Below are 21,674 nucleotides of genomic sequence, written 5' to 3'. Positions count from 1 at the left end.
TCCGATGGCAATTGAGTGAAGTGCAAATTTCCCTAACAAGTAAAGTAGTGATGTACTTTACACCCCTGTATACACACACACACACACACACACACAACCTCAATATTTAGTTATGTTCTTTTAGAATAAATCAATCAAACAATGAGAAACAAAGACATGTTCTTTACTCTCAACAAAGTTTACCATAAAAACACCATATGCAATCCACAGTAATACTTTCCCAAGGTAGACAACTCAACAAAGAAAGCCTTGTTGTAAAAACAAGGACTAAACCATCATGACACAAACCTTAAACCACTGAAGAAGAAATGTGGAGGAGAACTCAGTCATGGGGCATTAATGGATTGATTCGAAGGTGTTGTTCCAGTCACTGAATAATATCTCTATGAAATAAAGCATGGTTTGCATCATCCTTAAATGGAAGAAGGGAGGAAAAGTTGGCACATTTTACCAAAATCAAACCATTCAGGAAGTATTATAAAATGCAGTGAGCATGTCAATGTAAATAAGAGACATAACAGAAACAGTAGAACATTGATAACTAGTGGATGAAAGTGGGCTTGCTGCTGACAAAACACTTAGCAACAAGAGGGCTGATGATTTTAAATGCCATGCTGAAAAAACAACAACCCCCCCCAAAAAACAGGTCATGTTGGGTGCTGACCAATCAGATGGATTCTAAGGGTGGGTGAATACGGCTTGTATTATATAAAACAACATATTTCAAGGCACTGTGTAACATAACTGGCAAACAAGACATCATATTTTCAGCTTTTCAACTGGCTTCAACTAAAATCTATTTCAATTTTGTCCGGTAACAAAAAGGACTTGCATTAACCGCAAAATACGACAACATTCCCGAATATTTATGCAGCATTTTTGTCAGCAAATACAATTTGAAGATCAGTCCCTAAATACCTAGGTTTTTTTTTTCCGTGTCTTCGACCTTTTAGGAAACAGCAACAGGAGGAACTGACACCTAAAATATTTCCAACTCAGATCCAACATCTGCAATGAAATGCTTTTTACCTCCCTCAAAAAAAAAATAATAAAAAAAAAAGGATGCAAAATACTGTGGTCATACTTGAACTGAAAAGCATTCTTAAATCACTCCATCGCAACAAATACATAGTTTTTCCATCACAAATACTTCCGTCTCATTTCAATACTTTTTCCCTTTTCTTTTTACATTCGATAAACCTAAAGATGGTACGTTTATACCAGGGAAGTAAAAGAAGTCACTGGCACATAAAACGGTTCAGATTTAACACAAAGATGAGGCGGTGTTAATAAAATCATGATCTTCATAAAGATCTCACAAAACAGATGGAGGACGACAAAAGAACCACGACAGGCTGAAGTGCCATTACCAAGAAAAGAATTGAGGTGTAAAAATAACCGTAAACAAGGAGGGCAGTTCTGGTCAATGTGACATCCCTTTTTCTATTTTTTCTCCACTTATTTTATCAACAACGAAGAAGAGCCTTACTAACAGAGGAGGGGTAAACCATACACAAATACTAGTCCATCCCATTAGTTTGCATACTGAACTTCTTAGACTAATCTAAGAGCAAATTGGACGATGTGATTGGACATTCACTTCTTGAGCGGCTGGTAGACGGAGGCATTGGGGTCCAAGCTGGAAGGACTGGTGTCCATGAACTTGGAGGAGTAATGTGGGGTCACAGGGGTCATGCTGTTGGTCTCTGCCGAGTAGGTGATGCTGGGCATGACCGCCAAGACCTCTGCGATTTTCTGCTTCAACTCTTTTATCTCCTGCTCCTTCTGCAAAATCTGACCTGTGTGCCGGAAAGAGAGAGAATAGGTTAGTGATCAGAAGCAGACAAGCCTGAGAAACACATTAAGACAGGAAGGGGGCAGACCTTGAGCGATCTCTAGCTGTCTCTTGGCGTCTCCGAGCGCTGAAAAGAGATCCAGTTTGATCCTGGTCTCTGCACTCAGACTGTTCTCTAGGTGCTGGGTCTTGTCCTGCATGGCCGACAGCGCTGACATCAGAACCTCGGTGTCCTTTTCGTTCTCCTTATATTTGCGCAATTCCTGCACATAAAGAAACGAAGAGTTAAATATCCGAAGGGATGTTTTGGTCTATATGAAGATCATTCAACATATTTTACATCCACAATTTGGTAGACTTTTCTGTGTAAACAGAATATTTTGAGAAGAATAAAAAAAGGGCTAAATGAGTCTTTAGATTAGATTTGATCCTTCTGAATGCTACGAGGCTGCTTGAAGACTTGAATGAGAATCTACAGCCAATCATGAAGTGAATAAACACTTTGACCCAGAAATCAGGCCAAATGTAACACAAAAAAGGGTGTTTCATGTGTGCATATTAAACTGTTTTTAAATTAATAAAACATACATATAACGCACACACACACACACACACACACACACACACACACACACACACACATATCTCTCTCAGAGTACTTCAGGAAATAATTATTTCATGAAATATATACTACTGTTATGCACTCCTATACTAATTTTGGGGTCTGAAAATGTTATTTATTTTACTTTAGCCAATTTATATAGAATGGATGCATTTTAAATGCTTATAAGCACTCTACAGGCATTTCTAATGTTACAAAAGATTTCTATTTAAAAACAATGCTGTTCTTTTCTACTTTTATTTATCATGAAATCCTGAAAAATGTATCATGGTTTTCAACATTATAATAAGAATAGTTTCCTGAGCAGCTAATCAGAAAAGATTTCTGAAGGATCATGTGACACTGATGTGCAGCTGAATTTTCAGCATCATTCCTCCAGTCTTCACAGAAATAAAATGCATGTTAAAATCTATTAACACTATTTTTTAAATGTAATAATATTTCACAATAGTACGATACAAGCTTGGTGACTTTTAGAGACTTATTTTGACTCATAATAATAAAAAAACAAAATAAAAAACTGACCAATTCAAAGGTGGTATATTTTCACAAATTAATTCTCAATCGTTTTTTTGTAAATGCGGATTAATCCTCTTTTTTTTAATCTATATTTGTTAAATTATATTGATAAAGATGTATTATAGAATTATTTTACTGTGACATCAGCGGTTAATTCCATCAGGTGCGTGATTTCACATAGAGCAGCTGTTACTACACAGAGCCGTTGTTAATAGAGAAGATGCGCAAATCCACTTAATTTTCAGCGTTTTTTGGCGCATCTTCTCAGTTAACAGCGGCTCTGTGTAGAAACAGCTGCTCTATGTGAAATCACACACCTGATGGAATTAACCGCTGATTAGAGAACCGGCTTTAATGATGAGATGCGCATTAATGATCGGCCGATCGTGATCGGAGCACCTCTAGGTTAGATATAATTATGATAATCATGTGAATATTTATGTTTTTTGGCTTTGAATTTACTATGGGTACAGTTATGATATATTTTATTTAAAAATAATTTAACCATATGGTGTTCCATAATCAATGTCCGGTATATTGTAATGATTACAGTAAATGGGCCTGTTAAGTGTAAATAAATATATCCATATAAGCTTCAAACTCATATGAAACAAATCCAATTCGTTTATGATCTTAGTGTTTTTTATAATATTTTTGCATCACTAAATCAGTTAAATAGTTATTTGTTATCGAGTTAAGATTAACCAGAAGCCTTTATGGCCTAGACAACATAAGCTGAAAAAGAAAATTGGTCCAGTGATGGAAGTTTATTTTTAATGAAAATTAAAATTAATGTGCAGGGAAGTAAATTCTGATTTCATGTTGATTTTAAATGTTTTCAAATGTCTTTCTCCTACAAATCACTCACTGACTGAACCGCAATATGCCTCTCAAAGGTCATTCCTCCCCGAATGCTTTATTCTAAACCCTGCTCTTGCTCATATAAAAGCAGCATGTCAGCAGGGGTTCTGGCTTACTTGTGCTTTGAGCTCGAGCTCTCGGATTTGTTCCTCCTTCAGCTTCATGTCATGTGTGACCTTCTTGCACTCCGACTCCAGCTCACGTATGCGACTCCTCAGTGAATCAGTGCACTCTCCTCTGTGAAGGGAGGCGAGAGTCAAGTCCACCAGCACAGAGACATAACAAAACCGAGACACAGCAACATATGATCATTTAATGACTTTTCCACAGAATACAGGGAGTGAAGTCTCACCTGGAGGCAGCTGCCAGAGCGACAGCACGTGCGGCTGTGGCCTCTTCCATCTTCTTTCTTTTCTTCTCTTCTGCAAGCTGCTTTTCCACCGCGGCTCGTGCTTCCTGTTCTGCCTTAAGCCGCTTCTCCAGTTGCACAATCGTTTGCTTGTCCTTCTGCTTGGCCTGCACAGCATTATGAAGCCTAATACAGAGACACACTTAATCAACACTGACATAAACAACTGCAGGAAGAGAGCATCTGATGATACAAAGGCAGGTGTTACCACAGGAATGTAGAGACCTAGAAGTGTACTACTAATTAGCAATTGTAGTGATTAGCATAAAACTAGGGGCCTTGGAAACAGATTCGTTTTTAAAAAGTAAGCTTTTAGTGTTTGAGCTTTTTCATTTCAATTTGCGATTTTAAAGTATGAAAGGTGGTATACAAATAAAACATTATCACAAATGATTACTAATGGGATTTACTGGTTAAAAACAAACAAAAACGTCTAACTGGTCAGTTATTTAGGTCTAAATCAGTGTCATTTTAATATTATTTATATGCTGTTATAGTATTTATTAATATTATGAATGACTTTTTTTCTGTATTTTCAGTTTTTAGTTTAATTGTATTTGTTTTTATTTTTAAAATCAAACTTTAGTAATTTTTTAACACATGCTTTTGTAATTTTTCAGTGGTATATATTTTTTTGATGATGGTCAACACCGATGTTGACACACATATACAAGCAAAAAAACATCTGTAATTGCTGAAATGACATTGATATTTATTTTTTATAAAATGTACTAAAATTAGTTACAGGGGTGGTTTACGTTTTTTTTCCTCTAGGCTTGATTGTGTTTATGGGTGAGCACGTTCACGCCACCGTGTGTTTTCTGGTGCGCTTAATAACAAAGATAACACGTCAGCAGCACCATACGTCAAGAGTCACAGCAAGTCTTCATTTTTGGACCAAAATGTATTTTCGATGCTTCAAAATATTCTAACTGACCCCCTGATGTCACATGGACTACTTTGATGATGTTTTTCTTACCTTTCTGGACCTTGACAGTATACCGTACACACAGCTTCAATGGAGGGACTGAGAGCTCTCGGACTATATCTAAAATATCTTAAACTGTGTTCCAAGATGAACCGAAGTCTTTTGGAAGTTCAAACCGAAGTTTGGAACGACACGAGGGTAAGTTATTAATGACATAATTTTCATATTTGGCTGAACTAACCCTTTAATAATAACAACAACAGTCTAAATAACCTTTTTTTTTTTTTTTTTATAGTGTATTTTTAGTTGAATGGCCTTTATGTAGGTGTTAATTATTGTCCCTACCTGTATACCAGTAGCTTTCTCAGCCCTGATTAAGACTGGCCAATCACAATCATTTATCATGTCAATGATGACCTTTCAGTCTTACATATTCAAATAACTGACACTAGTATTCTCCCTCAATGAAAAACACCACCTTGTCAAGTGGTCCCCAATAAATCTGTCAGAGTCCCATGTACAATATCTTCTGGCATATAACAGGAATCATCTGGAATGGGTTTTAAGCAGCTGAACTCTCACTTGTTCTGCAGTAACTCGTTCTCCTGGCGGAGCTGACCGAGCTCCGAGCGCATGCTCCTCTCAGCGCTGCTCAGAGAGCTGATCTGACTGCGCAGGTCTTGCTCCACCTGTCTGCTCGCCTGCAGGTCAGCCTTCAGCTTCTTTATGTCCTGCTCAAGCCTGCCAGACAGAGAAAAAGAGAATGAACAGGACGGACGCACTCCAGTGGCTGAATCAGAGCACAGTAGGACTCTTACCGCACTAATGCTTCTGGTTTACTGAGCTGGTTGTTAGGTATACAGTTCTCCATCAGATCTCTGTGAGGTGCAAGGTTCTTCCCTGCACACTTCTGCTTCTTTTCACTCCTACTGGATGAAGAGGATGGTACGCTGCCATTGGTGGAGTTGTGGCTGTGGGGGGAGGAGTTTTTGTAATGTTTGGAGGTGGCAGAGCTTCCTCCTCCGCCGCCCCCCTCCTCTTTCAGGAACAGGTTCTCGGCACTGCCACGGAGCTCGTTGTTGAGTCTCTTAGTGTTTAGGTGGTTCTCCATATACTCAATATCCTGTAGTTTAGCATCCACAGTCTGTAGGATGTTGTTGTTTATTCCTATGCTGTGCTGCTGATGCTGTTTTTTGTCTTTCCCCCCGTCTTTGCCCTTCTCCTTGTACTCTAGTTCAGGCAGAGAGATGGGCAGCTTCTTGGAAATAGCAGAGCCGTTCTGAGCCACTAGGACCGAGTCTGCTTCAGACATGCCTTTTGAGATGGCTGCCAAATGAATAAAAGAGATCTTAAGGTCACATGGCAATGCTGTTTGACTGGCATGACTACAACTGAAACAAAGCTGAATTTTCATGAATGATATGCCGACTATATTGGATCTGACAGTAATGGCTATTGCTTGGTCTCTTCTTATAAATCCCTTGATATGTATTGAGTTATTTATGCATTTTTGACCTTAACAATATATATAAGAAATTCACAGCAGAGTCCATCTATGAGGAATGTGCACTGTCAAACACACACAACGATTAGCCAATCGTAGCAGAGTCTACAATCAGCCACGCCTATTCAAAATATGTTTTCTGATGAGGGCGGTCAAAGCAGGACAGAAAATAGCCTATTACTTCTAAATTATGATGTTTGTGATGTACACATCTTGGTAACATTATAAGTGGACCTCAGAGAACAGGACAAAATAAAACACAAAGGCAGCTCATGACCCCTTAACAAGAACAGCATTTATATTTTTTATAATTATTGTTTAACATTATAAATGCCATAACGGTAAATTTTCATTAGTTAAATGCATTTCATTTCAAAATGAATTTCTTTTGAATGGAAAATGATGGAAATTGTTTCGTCTTTGTTTTGCACGGCTTCCCCTTTCAACAAATGCAGACGGCGTGGTCATATTGAAACTGGTCAAGTGGTGATCTTACCCTCCTCGGTCTCTCGCTCCTGTCTCTGAAGCATCTGTTGTTCTGGAGGCAGGGCCTGCAGTAGGAGCTGCATGTAGAACTCATTTTCCTTCTGCACCTCCTTTTGTTTGCGAAGACGCATCTTATAGCTCACATAACTCTTGAATCCGAAGCCCAGCGTCACCACGGGATAGCCAATGCTGCAATGAACGAACAGAACAGCATGTTACAGAAAACACACAAAACATGATTGGTACAACTAGCGATGAGTCAACATCAGACATCTTCAGATGATGGCAACCCTCCAATGCGCTGCTATGGAGACGCCACCAGTGTGTTTACAAATACAAAGCTGCGATATAAGTAGTACAGTTACATCAGCTTTGTTGAATAATCAAAAACTGTCAGAGAATAACGTGGTGTGACTTTGCGCTTGAAGAGATAATTCGCCCCAAAATTACAAAACCTTATTTTTTTTACATAGAAATCAAAAGGGATATATTGCGAGTGAAGAAGCTAGTGAGTTTTTGTGGTTTTATTTTATTATTGTTTGGAAATGAGTAGCATTAAGATAATTCAGAATGTATCCTCTTTTGTTGCATAACAGAAAGTGGATCATACAAGTTTTGCAATGAAATGTGGCCGAGTAAAATGCAAGCGAAGCTTACCAGTGAGCTGCGAATGGACGGCAGAGGTCTACGTGAAAATGTTTCAAATCCTTGAATCGGATGGCTGCTTCGATGTAGACGAAGAGAATCCAGAGAGAGACAGTCGGCAGACACACACCTCGCTCTGAAAACAGAACAAGAGAGAGGGAAAACTATGTAGAATGATCTCTAGCCTCCTGTAATAGTTAGGATATTCTTATGGAATATCTAGGAATGTATAATTCTTCAAACTATAATGACTTCTAGCCCAATAGTGACCTAGACATCCAAGAGGTTGCATAAAAGGCATACAAATAACGTCACACAGGTTTCACAAAACAAGCTTTAGGCTGCAAACAAAACCCTAGTTTGCTGGAAAAACTCTCTTGTTGAGACACGCTGTGAGTTGTGTGTCAGCAGAAGCAATCACAGTCACAGCTCAAGGAATATTGAAGCGGTTTTCAAGGAACAATCACTCAGTGTCAGCGATTCTTTTCATCCTCTATCCTGAGGTATCACTGAATCGACCCAAGAGAAGGGCATATAATGACAGCAGCACTTAAAAATCCATCAAAGATCTCTGCTGTTCACTCAGAGTTCAAATATAAGAGCAGGGTCAATCTCTACATGGAAGCATATACAGTATATTCTACAAGTATGCACTGAATTGATCAAAAGTGTTACATTTATAATGTAAAGATTTCTACTTCAAATACCATTTTCTATTCAAAGAATTGTTGAATAAGAACGGTTTACAACATTGATAATAATCAGAAATGTTTCTTGAGCAGCAAATCTGCATATTAGAACGATTTCTGATGGGTCATGTGACAATGAACATTGCTAAAAGTTCAGCTTTGATATCACATGAATAAACTACATTTTAAGTGTATAATCAGATAGAAAAAATTACTTTAAATTGTAATATTATTTTATAAGATCCCTATCTTACTGTGTTTGAACAAGTTGAGAATTTTCACAAAAAAAAAAAAAAAAAAACACTTTTGAATACATTAACTATGATGTCAGTCATCAATGAGTGCTTAAAAAAAATCCCACTCATCAAACATTCAAGATAAAGGAATATCCAGACAGATCTAAATGCTATCATTTGCATAAGAAAAGCCCTTTCAAAATCACCCTCTCTAGTAACTGCTATAAAAGCAAACCATTGCGTAATATTTAGCACCATGTTCCTGAATTATGCCACTGAATAATCAGCGACAAAGGCTTTAGGTGCTTACACACTAGCACAACTTCTGCCAGAGCATTTCATGGACAGACATGTAGAATAAACTGGGGCAGTCTGAAATCAAACCAGAAAACAGTCAATTGGGTTTCTGAAAGCACGAGTATGAAGTTTTCATTGGTCAATGGAAGCCTAAGGCAGATTATACAACTTCCGGTTACATGATTACTTTGCATTACTTACACAGAATCATCTCTCCTAGGTGTTCTCTAAAATTCAGTCAACTCTATAGTGTGTAACCAGCCTTACTGCTAAAATGATACTTGTGAAAAGTCAGAAGGTTGACCTACCTGTATGCCACACGTACTGCACCCAGACATACGTGCTGGCGGCGAAGAACAGCCATTGCTTGGGGATGAACAGGAGGCAGATGATGTCTGATGTGAATGCGACACACACAAAGAACACAGAGAACGCCTGTGGAATCAGATGAGAAGTGTGAGGGATGATCGATTTAGCCTGAGTGGAACACATCACTCAGAGACGTTCATAAGCTGAATGATAAAGAATCAAGCAGAGAGTGAGCCAATAACTCCTCAATTACACATCAGTGAAAGGCCAAATACTCACCAGTCCCTGATATCTAAAGGAATCATAAACGCTCCTGATGAACAGCCAGAAAGGCCACAGGTACTCGAACCTGAAGTCCAGCACAAAATCAGCCAGCAGAACCAGCGCCCAAACGACCAGGAACTTCAGGTACAGGAAGGTACTGCCAGATCAAAAGAAATCATTATTTTTTAGAAATCTAGTATAAATGAATTTTTATTATTGTTCCAGCAGTCCATAGTGCATGCATCGCTTGCATGCTTTTAGAATACTTTCTAGGGAGGATTTCCATTAATATATCACATGAATTATAAAAAAAATATAGATTTTTATTATAAATTATTTAATTTTCATTATGTTCCAAAGATTTATGTGCAAAAGTCATCTTATAAAGTAGTCTGCTTCTGTGAACATCCATAACCATAGAAATTTGTATTCTTTAAATTGCTATAGGCATTATCATGACTTTTTTACAGGCTTTTTTCCCCCTGACATTTTTAACTGTGGGAACCTCATACAGTATGTGACCCTGGAGCACAAAAGCAGTCATAAGTAGCACAGGTATATTTGTAGCCATAGCCAACAACACATTGCATGGGTCAAAATGATCGAGGGTCACATATATAAAAACTATTCAAATATACTCCACCAATAAAGTCTTGGCAAAGCAGATCTTGGTAGTGTATAGATGCACTCATTTTTTCAGATGGGTCTCAGTCAACACAGCGTCGTGTGGAATTAACCACAACTAGAAGAATTAAGTTGCACAGGGTTTAATCGGAACATTTCTAGAACAAGAGCAGTCTTAAATCAACCAGTTTGCATAGGATTACCTTCATGACAATAACCCAACACATGTGGCAGAAGCGTTTCTATCAAGTGACAACAACATAAGACATCTTAATGCCCTACTGGAAGATCCAACTGCAGCTCTGGAGTTATTTTCTTGGTGGACCAGCAACAATTCAGCTATCAATTGGTAAAATTGTTTTTTTTTTTTTTTTTTTGTAGCTTGGTTAGCAGCCAATGACCAAGCTAAGCACCAAAACACATTTGCACAAGCTGGATCTTGTGATGATGGCTATAAAAGACAACTGCAGAAGAACATTCATGTCATGGCCAGTACTATGAGTAATGCTTATTATTTTATATTCTTCACTATTGAAGCCTATGGATGATACACAGAAGCCACATCCACGTATATGATGCCACACACTCAGTCTGGAGTGAATGATTACAGTGAACGGTCATCTGTATCTGACTGTGACAGCTCATAAACAGCCGAGCTCCGTTCAGAGACGCCATTACGGTGCGGTCGGTGCCCAGGAGGTTCTCCGTCCGTACCTGCTGTGAATACCCTCGGTGATTCGGTTCCGTTTCAACGGGCGACGGAGTTTGCTGCAGTCCGCATTGCGCCTCTTCATCCTCCACCCTTTAGATTCCCGTCACTTTGAACACTCGAGGGGAAACTACGTGACCGTCTTAATATAGATGAGCATCGCTACGCGAATGCGGGACTGTCAAGTGTTTTCTTTCCACTAGACACAAAGAAATAAATAAAAACAGTCTGCGTGAGGCCCTCCCATTTTTATTCTGGACGCTTCGTGACGTGACGACGCCGTACGCTCCGCACCACGTTCCCAAGGCAAGATGGCGGCGTCCTGAGCAGACAACTCTTCTGTCTGATTTAAAGGTTTATTTTTTGAAGGTAAGTGTTAACATGGACATAACTTGTGGATTTGATGGTTTGTATAACAATACTGAAGTGAAACTGGTGGCATATTGTGTAGACGTGGTGTTTTTAAATAGAACACTTCGGACCACTTCGACACATGTCTTCAGCCATGCTCGAGCTGGATGAGAAGAAACAAAAACTCGTGAGACATGTCGCGAAAATTAATTCTTATTTTAGTGAGATTTTTGGAAGTATAAGTTGTGGGGAGGTTATATCTATGTTTATTGCCAATGTTTGCTTGTGTTATTGTGTCAGTCATTCACAGATTAGTAGTGTTGATTTCACATATCTCATGTCATCATTATTATATTTGCGTTGCATAATGTTGCTCACAATACCTAGTTTGAGTAAAACATTACGTACACAAACTTTTTACTCGCACTGTTGTGATGTTTAATAATTTGTGATTATTTAGCATTTATGTAAATACTTGTTAACCATTATTTTTATGACTATCTTTAAATGTACATTAAGTGTTTAAAATTCTTAAATAAATTATTAAAGTTTTGATCAATATGTTTAAGATGATGTACACAAAGATCACTGCAATTATGATGCAATATCTATGACCACTGTGCAGTGCGTATTTATCCAATATTTATTAAGTTTCTTACTGTCACAGTTTGCTCAAACTGTATGTATAAAATATCTATAAATATACTATAAGATGGAAATATATTTTCCTGTCCAGTCTCACAACAAATGTGGCCAAAAGTTAGGAGAAAAATAAATTTATACAACTGAAAACAGATTTTTACAAAAAAATAATTTTAATAAACTATAATAAAAAGCAATTATTTATAAAAACCTGTGATTTGATATCGAAAACAAGACTTGACTTTAAATAAAAAGAAAGAAATAACACTTAATAATAACATGTATTTTTTTTTTACTATTATTATTATTATTTTTTGTAGTTAACAGTTTAGTCCAGAAAACTAGTTGTCGGTAAGATTTATTTATTTTAAAAGAAATGAATGCTTTCTCTCCAGCTTATTTTATTTTATTCACCAAAGTGGTAGTATTGCTGTTACAAATTCATTGTGTTTCTAAGCAAGTAACAGCCCAGTGATAAAATTAAAAATGTTAAGAAGCATGGCTTAATGAAGATGATGTTAAAACCTAAAAGAAATCAATAGAAACAAAATCACCCTTAACCAGTGTGCTTACACTACTTGTTGCTTTTCTCATTTCAAAGTTTTCAGAAAGTAGATAAAGATGCCTGCAGTACTGATCCTCAGCAATGAGGTGGTCAAAATGAGGGTGGAGGTTAAAAGGGTGAAGGTGCTCCTCATCCGGAAACTCATCCGTCAGATCTCAGTCCTGGAGAAGAAGAAAGGAAGTGAGGCAGACTTGGAGAAGTTCCGCAGACGAGCGGCCAGACTTCGGGAGGAGATCCATGAACTGAAGACTATCACGCCGGACAGCGTCACCAAGTCTGCCCTTCAGAAGGACATCAGCTTTGAGAAAGTGTGCCGGAATAAAGAGGCTAGCCTATCCGAACGAGCCATCGCCCGCATCGCAACACACCCACAGTTCAGCCAGAAAATCCAGAGCATAAAGGCAGCCATCAAAGCCTTCAAAGAGGAGAGAATAAATGCAGGAAAACAAGGAAAAAACTATGAAAAAAATGCCACGTCGCTAGATCAGTCACAAGCTGACAGCGATGATGATGATGATGATGATCTGGGTTCAGAGAAGTCAAGCAATGAAGATGATGATAAGAAACTAAAAGAGGATGAGGGTGATATAAAAACAGATGAAGACAGGCAAGAGGAGATTGATGGTTCCACACAGGAGAGCCAGAAGACGAGTCTAGAGACAATAAATGAACCGATCAATCAGTGCCAGAATGAAGAATCACTAACAGTTGAGGTAAGTGAATTTGAAGCAGTGTTTGTGAAATATTTTAGTTATGTTTGAGAGCCAGTGAAATTAAGCAAGGCAAGTTCATTTATATAGCACATTTCGTTCACAGTGGTAATTCAATGTGTTTTACATAAAAGAAAGTAAAGTAATCATGAAAAAAAAAAATCTTAAAAATAAAACAAGTAATTTAAAAACTTTGAAAATGATTAAAAATTTGACTTAAAATTATTTAAAGACCGTTAAAAATAGAAAATGATTTTATGTAAAATACAGTGCAATAATTTTGGGTTGCATAAAATACAGTGCAATCAGTTCAGACATCGCACAGTCAAATCTGTTATTGCCTAGTACTTCCCAAATAAAACCCACTGTATCTAAATATACAATTAAACAATGCTAATAAAATAATGTTAAATTAATGTTTCACCTAAAATTAAAAAGCCTCATGTTGTTCCAAACCCATATGTTGTTATTTTTTCAGTGGAACGCAAAATAATAAATTCTGAAGAATATTAAGATAATCTTTTCTCATCTCTTGAAGTCATAAGATTTGTGTAGAGAAGAGGCTGATAGTCAATCCTCACAGAAAATATTTCCCTCTGCATGCTTTCAAATCAAGTATTACACGTTGTGTCAGGTTAGATGTGTATCTCAGGGTCAAACGTCAATGGCCAAAAGCATGCTAACAATGTTACTATAATCTGGCAACACTGTTGATAGATGAGTAACATTATCTAATTAATTTTGCCAGAGTTGCCATGGCCAATTTCCATATCCACATTCCCACAACAAAATTAGGCCAAAGTCAAAAAATAACCAGAAAAGTTTAAACCTGAAAATCAGTTTTTGCTTGTATGCACCAAAAACAACAACAAAAAAACAGTATATTTGAATCCTGGGATTCGATGTTGAAAACAAGATTAAAACTTTTACATATATATACACATACACACACACACACACACACATATATATACACACATATAAAAATGACTGTCCATATTCACTTTTTTTAGGGATGCACCGATCACGATTTTTCATGGCCGATACCGATCTTTTACAAGCAAACTGGCCGATACTGATTTACATTTTTTTTTTTTTTTTTAAGCAACAAACATGAAGGAAAGTGCATAAACAAGATGTTTATTTGGTATTTAATAGGCCAAACTGGCTTTTGGCTATTGAAAACAATAACCGTACACATCTGAAGTTAACAGCAGTAACTGCACAGTAAGTAGCCTACATTCAGTACAAACATAGATTGTACAGACATCATCATTTAGCTTTTGTTTTTGAATTGGGTTGAAACTACAGAGAACTGGCCTTAAATGAAAAGATTAACTGTATTACTATTTTTCTTTTTTAATGTTCTTCGTCAAGTAAATGCAGCCTTTGTGAACAAAGGGAAGAACTGAATGGTAGAGTATATGGTCGTTCTCATTCAAAGACAACACTGGATTTAGTGGAGTTAAGTTAATCAAAAGATGAAAATTCTGTCATTAATTATTCAACTTCATGTCATTCCAAACCCACAAGACCTTTGTGCATCTTCTGAACACAAATTTAGATATTTTTCATGAGATCTTAGAGCTTTCTGACCCTCCATAAACAGTAATGTATCTGAAATCTTCCCAGGCCCAGAAGCATAGTAAGGATATCATTAAAATAGTGGTTCAACCGGACACTGTAAAACCAAACAGTGAAATTAATCAAATGAAATTAGTCAATTGCACTCAAATAATAATGAAAGTTCATTGGACATCAAAATTTTGTTGTAGTAAGGTGAACTTAAAATGATTGCGTTTTCTAGTTCCCATCATGCTTTGCATCACAAAACAAGAAAAATAAATGTAGAAATTAAGTGTTATTTTGTGTGTTTTTACACAAGATTAACATAGAGGGACATAAGTTAGTACTTAAATGTTATGTTATGTTAGAATTGATAAAGGTTTCTCTTATGTTGGTTTTGTAGTGTTACCGTTGTGGTGAAGAGTAGAGCCTGTGGTTAGGTTGAGGATGGTCAACAAAAGACTACATTTGCGTGTATTTCCCACATTATGAGTTGAAAAATAGAGACAATTTTGAGTGAAATATCAATATTTATAAGATAACTGAGATAATTTAAGGCAACTGGAAATGTAATTTTTAATTTTATGTAAACTTAAAACATTTAAAAACATCACTTTAATGTTTTTTTGTGTAATCTGTTACAAAATATTTTTTTGAGTTCTGTGAACTTATTAGGGTTTATTATATTGTAATCGTAATTATAAAATAAGTAACAACAATTCTGAGAGAACCACAATGCATGCATACTCTATATTGTGATGGTAACGGATGGTGATGCGTAGGAAAAAATTGTTAAACAAAGGCATTATTTTTGGTTTATTTGCACACAAAAAGTATTCTCATAGCTTCATCAAATTAATTTTGAAGCACTGTCACATGGACTATTTTAACACAGGGTTCCCGCGGGGTCTTAAAAAGCCTTAAAAGCAATGGGTCTCATTCATGAAACATTCGTAAATATACAAGTAAATATCTGAGTGATTTGCGCGTAAAGATAACTTACCGAAAACTCTTCTCCTGATTCACAAAAACTTCGTAAACGTCAGATGTGATAGTGAAATGTGTGTGTGTGTTAATGAATTCCAATCAGTCGTACATGGGACGCGGGTGCACGCTCACTCTCAATTACCATAAATCCCGCCTATTAAATCTGACTGACAACTATATGTGAGCATCATATTATGACACCAAACGAAGGATTTCAACATGTCTTCTCAAAAGCGACTGAAAAAGAAACATTTCTCATCTGCAGAAATTGAAGTTTTATTATCAGAAGTTCATTCAAAATGCCACATTTTATTTTCAAGTGTACTAGTGGCGTATCAGGTCCTAAAAAAGGAAGTTTGGCAGCATATTACAGATCCTATTACTGGCTCTCATAATAAAAGTTAAAAGAAAAACCGTATGTAATTAATATATATATATATTTTTCAAAATGCTGTGTAAATATGTACCCGATTAAGGTGAATTAAAATGTAGCCGTATTAATGAGCAAAACATTCAGAAGTTAAACGCACTATTTACGCGTGGCTGGGAGATTTCTTTCGTACCAACTAACATTTGGAAAATACGAATGTTTTAATGAATCTGAAAATTTACGCCAAAACCACTTTACACGCGATTTACACAAAAATTCGTTCTGCTCGTGTTTCATGAATGAGACCCATTGAATTTATTAATTTGGAAATAATACCTTAAAAAGACTATAAAAAGTCTTGAATTTTGATGTCTGGGTCTTAAAAATTGTGCTGTATGTAACTTCTGTGTATTGTAATTTTCCTCCAAAGTTTCATTTGTCAACCACGATTATTTTGATTAAATGACGTAGTATAAATAAAGAGTGGCGGAACCAGTAATTGAGAACACAACGCAGCCCAGGTGTCCTGACATTTTATCCTACCCTGTCAGATTTTCCTACCCGGGTTTACTGCGCACGCGCACATCAATATTGCGTCCTTTGTCTCATGCTAAACAACGATATTTAATGTATCTGCATTACTGTAAGGGTAGGTTTAGGGTTGGGGTAGGTGTAGAGTTTAATAAAAACACAAACTTATTGGTAGAAAATAATATTTATTGTTGGTTTCCTGTAGCTGTATCCCTTCTACCTACAACTGCGAATATAACACATAATTACTGTATTTGCAGTACTGTAAGGGTATGATTAGGGTTGTGGTAGGTGTAGACGTTAATAAACCATAACTTTACAGTAGCATTTTTCGTTTTGGAATTGTACTACCCACTGTTTTAGTGGGAGGTAGGAAAATCTGACAGCGTAGGACAAATCGACAGAACACCGGGTCAAAGTACAAAATACTGCAAACATGTGATGCCTTCAGTAAATGAAGATCACGTGCTACAGCACCACAACCATAGACTGCAACAAAACACACAACACCGACCTCGAGCAACAAGCAAAAGAGAAGCGCAAAAAATCAAAGAAAATCTCAGCATTCCACAGGAAAGGACTGATGCCGTTATATTTTTAACGTTTGTTTTTATGTTAGCTAGCTAACGTTACCAATTTCATTCTGAGGTTATGGGGAAATGTACATTTAATGAAGCGTGGCTGGATAAAAACTATTTTCATCATTGGTTAAAACCTGTGGACAGCAACGTTTTTGAGGCTTTTTGCACCATATGCACAAAAAGGATTCAGCTAGGTACAAAGGGGAATGAAGGCATTAGAGTCTCATGCCAAGTCATCCAAGCACATGAGTGCTCTCAATGGATAAAAACAAATTCCATCGCCTACGTGTTTCAACCATATACTGTATGTTTCAACCAACAAGTGCCAGCTAGCTGCTAATGTGCCTGAAGCGGCAGCAGGATTTAATGTTAGGGGCCGTTCACATATCGCGCCTAAAAACGCTTGGAAAACGCAAGCGGCACCGCTTTCTCCTTCTTTCCAAAGGGCTCGGGCAGAAGTGCACCTGAGGCAACAATGACGCGCGCTCTCCATGAAGACGCAGAAATTTCAGCAAAGGATAAATGGATTTGCAGCACTAAAAATAGCTCTGCTACTAAATTTATTTCAAAATGGCAATCCATATACAGCTATGATCAGCTGTTCCTTCATCTTGGCTGAGCTTTCAACTTTTTTTTTTGTTACGAGAAAGGATGAAGCTGATTGGTTAGTTCTTGTCACTTGACCTGTGGTGCGCTTGCGGCTCTCTGAAAAGTTGCGATTTTTTAACTCAATGCGGTGCGTGGGCGCCGCGACCGCATCGCTTCCATTATGAACGTGCATACTGCGTGCCTAGATTGGAAATAACGAACTTGAGCGAGCAAAAGACGCGATATGTGAAGTTGTGAACGGCCCCTTATATCCAGCTTGCTGCTAGCGCTGCAGACCCTTCAGCTATGACCACAACTAGAGTGGATCTGCACACAGCTTTTGGGTCCACTCCAACAATGAAAGCCAAGGTGTTGTGGACTCTTAACACAATCGCTAAACATCAGTCCTACAATGGAAATGAGGGTATCTCAGAGCTTTTCAAATGCATGTTCCCTGACTCCGACATCGCTAAAATGTTTACTTACGGTCACGATAAAGGAGAAGTTGACGGAACTGGCTGTCCTTGATAAAGAGATTGCTGTGAAGAGTGAAGAGCTAAGGAGTTGACTGTGTTTCTTAATTTAATGTATTGTAAGTTCTAATTTTCGATGTTTATTGTTCAGGGGTCTCTCAGTTCCCTATATTCCCAGCATGGAATAAGTAGCTAGCTAATATTAAAAAAACAACTTAACATTGTTCGGCAAATTGTCTTGTGGCCTACTGAAATGTTTTTATTTTTCACACCTGCTTGGCTTATCTTTTACCCATTCCACATTTGAAAAATAAATGAAAACAAGTTCAAGGATTTTGTTTTTCTTTGCTGGTAGGGACGTGAAATAGGTATTATTTGTTTATATAAATGGTCTTAAAAAGACTTGAATTTAACTTGAAGAAACCTGTAAACAATGTCTTTACTATGTTTCTGGGCCTGGGCACATATCAGATACATTATAGTCTATGCAGGGTCAGAAAGCTCTCAGATTTTATAAAAGAATATCGTAATTTGTCTTCCGAAGGTAAACAAGGGTATTACAGGTTTGGAATGACATGAGGGCAAGTAATTAATGATAGAATTTTCATTTGTGGGTTAGGGCACAGTGTAAATGAGAACCTTTACAATAAAAATGTTGCAGCTGCTGTTGATTACAAAAAATAATAATAATAATAATTGCTGGACTGTAGAGCTCTCTGCTCTACTGAAATAAAACAGATCTGTGACCCTAAAACTGAGGTACATACTTCAGAAATTAAATGTGTTTAGCTGGAAAACAACAGAATACAGGTTTGGAATAAAGATGAGTAAATTTAATGAGAATGTTCCTTTATTGAAGAATTATTTCATTGAAACTATTGCTTTTATTCACTCTTTCTGTAAACAGTATTACACTGAAATACTCTTTACTACCCCTTACAGGAATCATCTGAAGCAGTGGCCATCCCAGAGGAGGTGATCAGGATGAGGAAGGAAGTGAAGAGAACGAGGGTGCTGATCATCAGTAAAATGGCAGAGCAAGTGGCTTCTCTGAAGAAAAAGAAGAAGGGTCAGGAATCTGAGGTGAAGGAAAGCCAAGAAAAAGCAGCAGAAATCATGAAAGAAATCAAGGCTTTAAGGAGCCTTAAACTGGATCAGGTGACCATGACTGCACTTCAGGAGAATGTTGACCTTGAGAAGGTTTTCCAGGACCCTCAGGCAAGCCCTGTGGACAGAGCCATAGCACACATCGCCACACATTCCCGCTTCATCAACAAGCTCGAGAAGGTCAAAGAAGCCATCAAAGAAGAAAGAGCTAAGGCTGCTGAAGCTGAGAAGAAGAAGACTGACAAACTGGATATGGTGCAGTCCAAGAATGAAGATGAGGGACCAGAGGAGGAACCTGAGGAAGATGAGGAATCGGAAGATAAACCTGAGGAAGATGAGGAATCGGAAGAGAAACCTGAGGATGACAAGGAACCTGAGGATGACGAGGAACCTGAGGATGACGAGGAACCCGAGGGTGACGAGGAACCCGAGGGTGATGAGGAACCCGAGGATGACCAAAAGAGTGGTCACAGTAAAGAGATTGGTGATGTGGTAGAGGAAAAACTGAATAGTCCTACCACTGAGATCCATACGTCTAGTGTTGCAGAGCCAACAGAAAGTACAGATTCTGATCTCATAGAGGTGCCACCTTCCAAGATTACCACAACAGAAAAATCGAAAAAGGTTGAAGTCAAATCACAGAAAGCAGAGGCCACGGCTCTAAATGTCAAAAGTTCTACTGAAAAGTCTTCATCTGTAAGTAAGAAGAACATTGGTAAAGCAAGCAAAGAAATGAAGCCCACCTTAAAGCCACAAGAGAAAAAAGACCTCCCTGAGACCAAGAGGACTGAGGCAGACAAGGTCGATGAAGAGAGTGATTTATCAGATGAGGAGGAAGAGAAGGAATATTTTGATGACAGCACAGAGGAGCGTTTCCATAAGCAGTCGTCTCAGTCTGAAGAGAGTGATGATGATGACTTCTTTCTGGGCAAAGTTAGCAAATTCAAGAAACGGAAAAGTAACCAAAGTAAAGTCGAGGAGAATAAGAGTGAGCTTCAAAAAACTGACAAGGAGGCCACCGGCAAACCGCATGAGACAAACCTTGGCAAATTACAGTCTGTGTTTTGCTCAGCGTTGTCCAAATCTAACGTGTCCTCTCAGAAAGCAAAGTTTGGCTCTCGCAGTGATGGTCCAAGACCTCCTCGATTCCAGAACCAGAGGAAAGGTCCAGAGTTTAGGATGAAAGCATCTCAATATAAAGGCCAAGACCGTGGTGCTGACAGGAGGACGGGTCCATTCAATCCCAACAGAGAGACTTTTAAAGCTGCTGAACAAAGTCAAGCAGGACCTTCAGGGGCAGGGAGGGGAAGGCCACAGTTTGAGCAGAAGCGGAATCCTAGAGTACCCCCTGGTAGGATGTCAGGCCCACCCCAGCAGTCCCTTCATCCCTCCTGGGAGGCTAGCAGGAAGAGAAAGGAACAGCAGGCACAAATCACAGTCTTCCAAGGGAAAAAGATCAGATTTGATGACGATGAAGATTAAGAAAAGGCTGCTCAAATTCATTTGATGCATTTATATTTTAAAACTTAAAAATGCTTCCTGTTAAACTATTTACTGTGAATTTGTATTAAAACACAGATGTAAAACCGTTGTTCTTTGTTTCCTGTTCAAAGTCAATGTGCAAAGTCAATTTCCCATTATGTGTAATCCATATCTAATAGATACAACTGTGTAAAAGGTTTTTTTTTTTTTACCCGCAAAGTTCCAGTTTTTCAGTTGCACAATTAAAGACTTCCAAGTTATCATAAGCATTGTTGATATTAACCTTATGATATGGCTAATTTGATTAGATTTTAAACGTTGCAATACTTTTTTCCCTGTATGCTAGTTTTAAGGTTTAAGATTCTCTGCCCATAGTATAAACCTGAAGGGTGTCCCTCTTAGTGTTATTTTACTATAGTTTCTACAATATTTAATATTTTAAATTAGTTTAGTTTCCCTGAAATTGACATTTATTACTGTTGAATACATTTTCATTGTAAAATAAAGATGCAAATTATATTTCCTGATAGGTATGATGTCTCTTAAACAGGGTTATTTCTTTATTTTATTTTTTTTAAATACATTTAAAGAATTATGTAAACCATGTGTTTTTAAAGAAACTCATACAATTCGCACATATGTATTTTTTTCTTCTTTGGAGAAAACTGATATTTTGATGCAGTTTTTTGTTTGCATGTTATTGTCGCCACACCAAGCTATTGAACACACTGTATTATATAGATATGATTAAAATGTTATTGTAAAATATCAAGATGACAGGGTGGGCACATAATGCGGAACACACAACACATGACACAATTTGA

General features: G+C 37.5%; 2 protein-coding genes across 3 annotated transcripts; one reads left to right on the top strand and one right to left on the bottom strand.

Moving 5' to 3' along the window:
• Nucleotides 1-147: 147 nt before the first annotated feature.
• On the bottom strand, nucleotides 148-11,111 carry LOC113119552 (macoilin-1). The gene is made up of 11 exons (XM_026289111.1): nucleotides 10,903-11,111; nucleotides 9,580-9,721; nucleotides 9,300-9,426; nucleotides 7,782-7,905; nucleotides 7,135-7,313; nucleotides 5,953-6,460; nucleotides 5,717-5,875; nucleotides 4,150-4,332; nucleotides 3,914-4,034; nucleotides 1,884-2,058; nucleotides 148-1,799 (listed from the first exon to the last, which is right to left on the bottom strand). Exons 1-11 carry the CDS (start codon nucleotides 10,980-10,982, stop codon nucleotides 1,597-1,599), a joined length of 2,001 nt encoding a protein of 666 aa, XP_026144896.1. The 5' UTR covers nucleotides 10,983-11,111; the 3' UTR covers nucleotides 148-1,596.
• Nucleotides 11,112-11,129: 18 nt separating this feature from the next.
• Nucleotides 11,130-21,383, top strand: LOC113119550 (serum response factor-binding protein 1-like). Of its 2 annotated transcripts, XM_026289110.1 has the most exons (4): nucleotides 11,130-11,266; nucleotides 12,492-13,168; nucleotides 19,204-19,687; nucleotides 19,736-21,383. In XM_026289110.1, exons 2-4 carry the CDS (start codon nucleotides 12,512-12,514, stop codon nucleotides 20,848-20,850), a joined length of 2,256 nt encoding a protein of 751 aa, XP_026144895.1. In that variant the 5' UTR covers nucleotides 11,130-11,266; nucleotides 12,492-12,511; the 3' UTR covers nucleotides 20,851-21,383. The 2 variants fall into 2 exon arrangements, with proteins under 2 accessions (XP_026144895.1, XP_026144894.1); XM_026289109.1 differs by having other exon boundaries at nucleotides 19,204-21,383.
• The last annotated feature ends 291 nt before the right edge of the window (nucleotides 21,384-21,674 follow it).

This window comes from Carassius auratus, chromosome 19 (genome assembly GCF_003368295.1).
Source record: "Carassius auratus strain Wakin chromosome 19, ASM336829v1, whole genome shotgun sequence".
NCBI lineage: Eukaryota > Metazoa > Chordata > Actinopteri > Cypriniformes > Cyprinidae > Carassius > Carassius auratus.
This window is presented reverse-complemented; position numbering and strand designations above follow the sequence as displayed.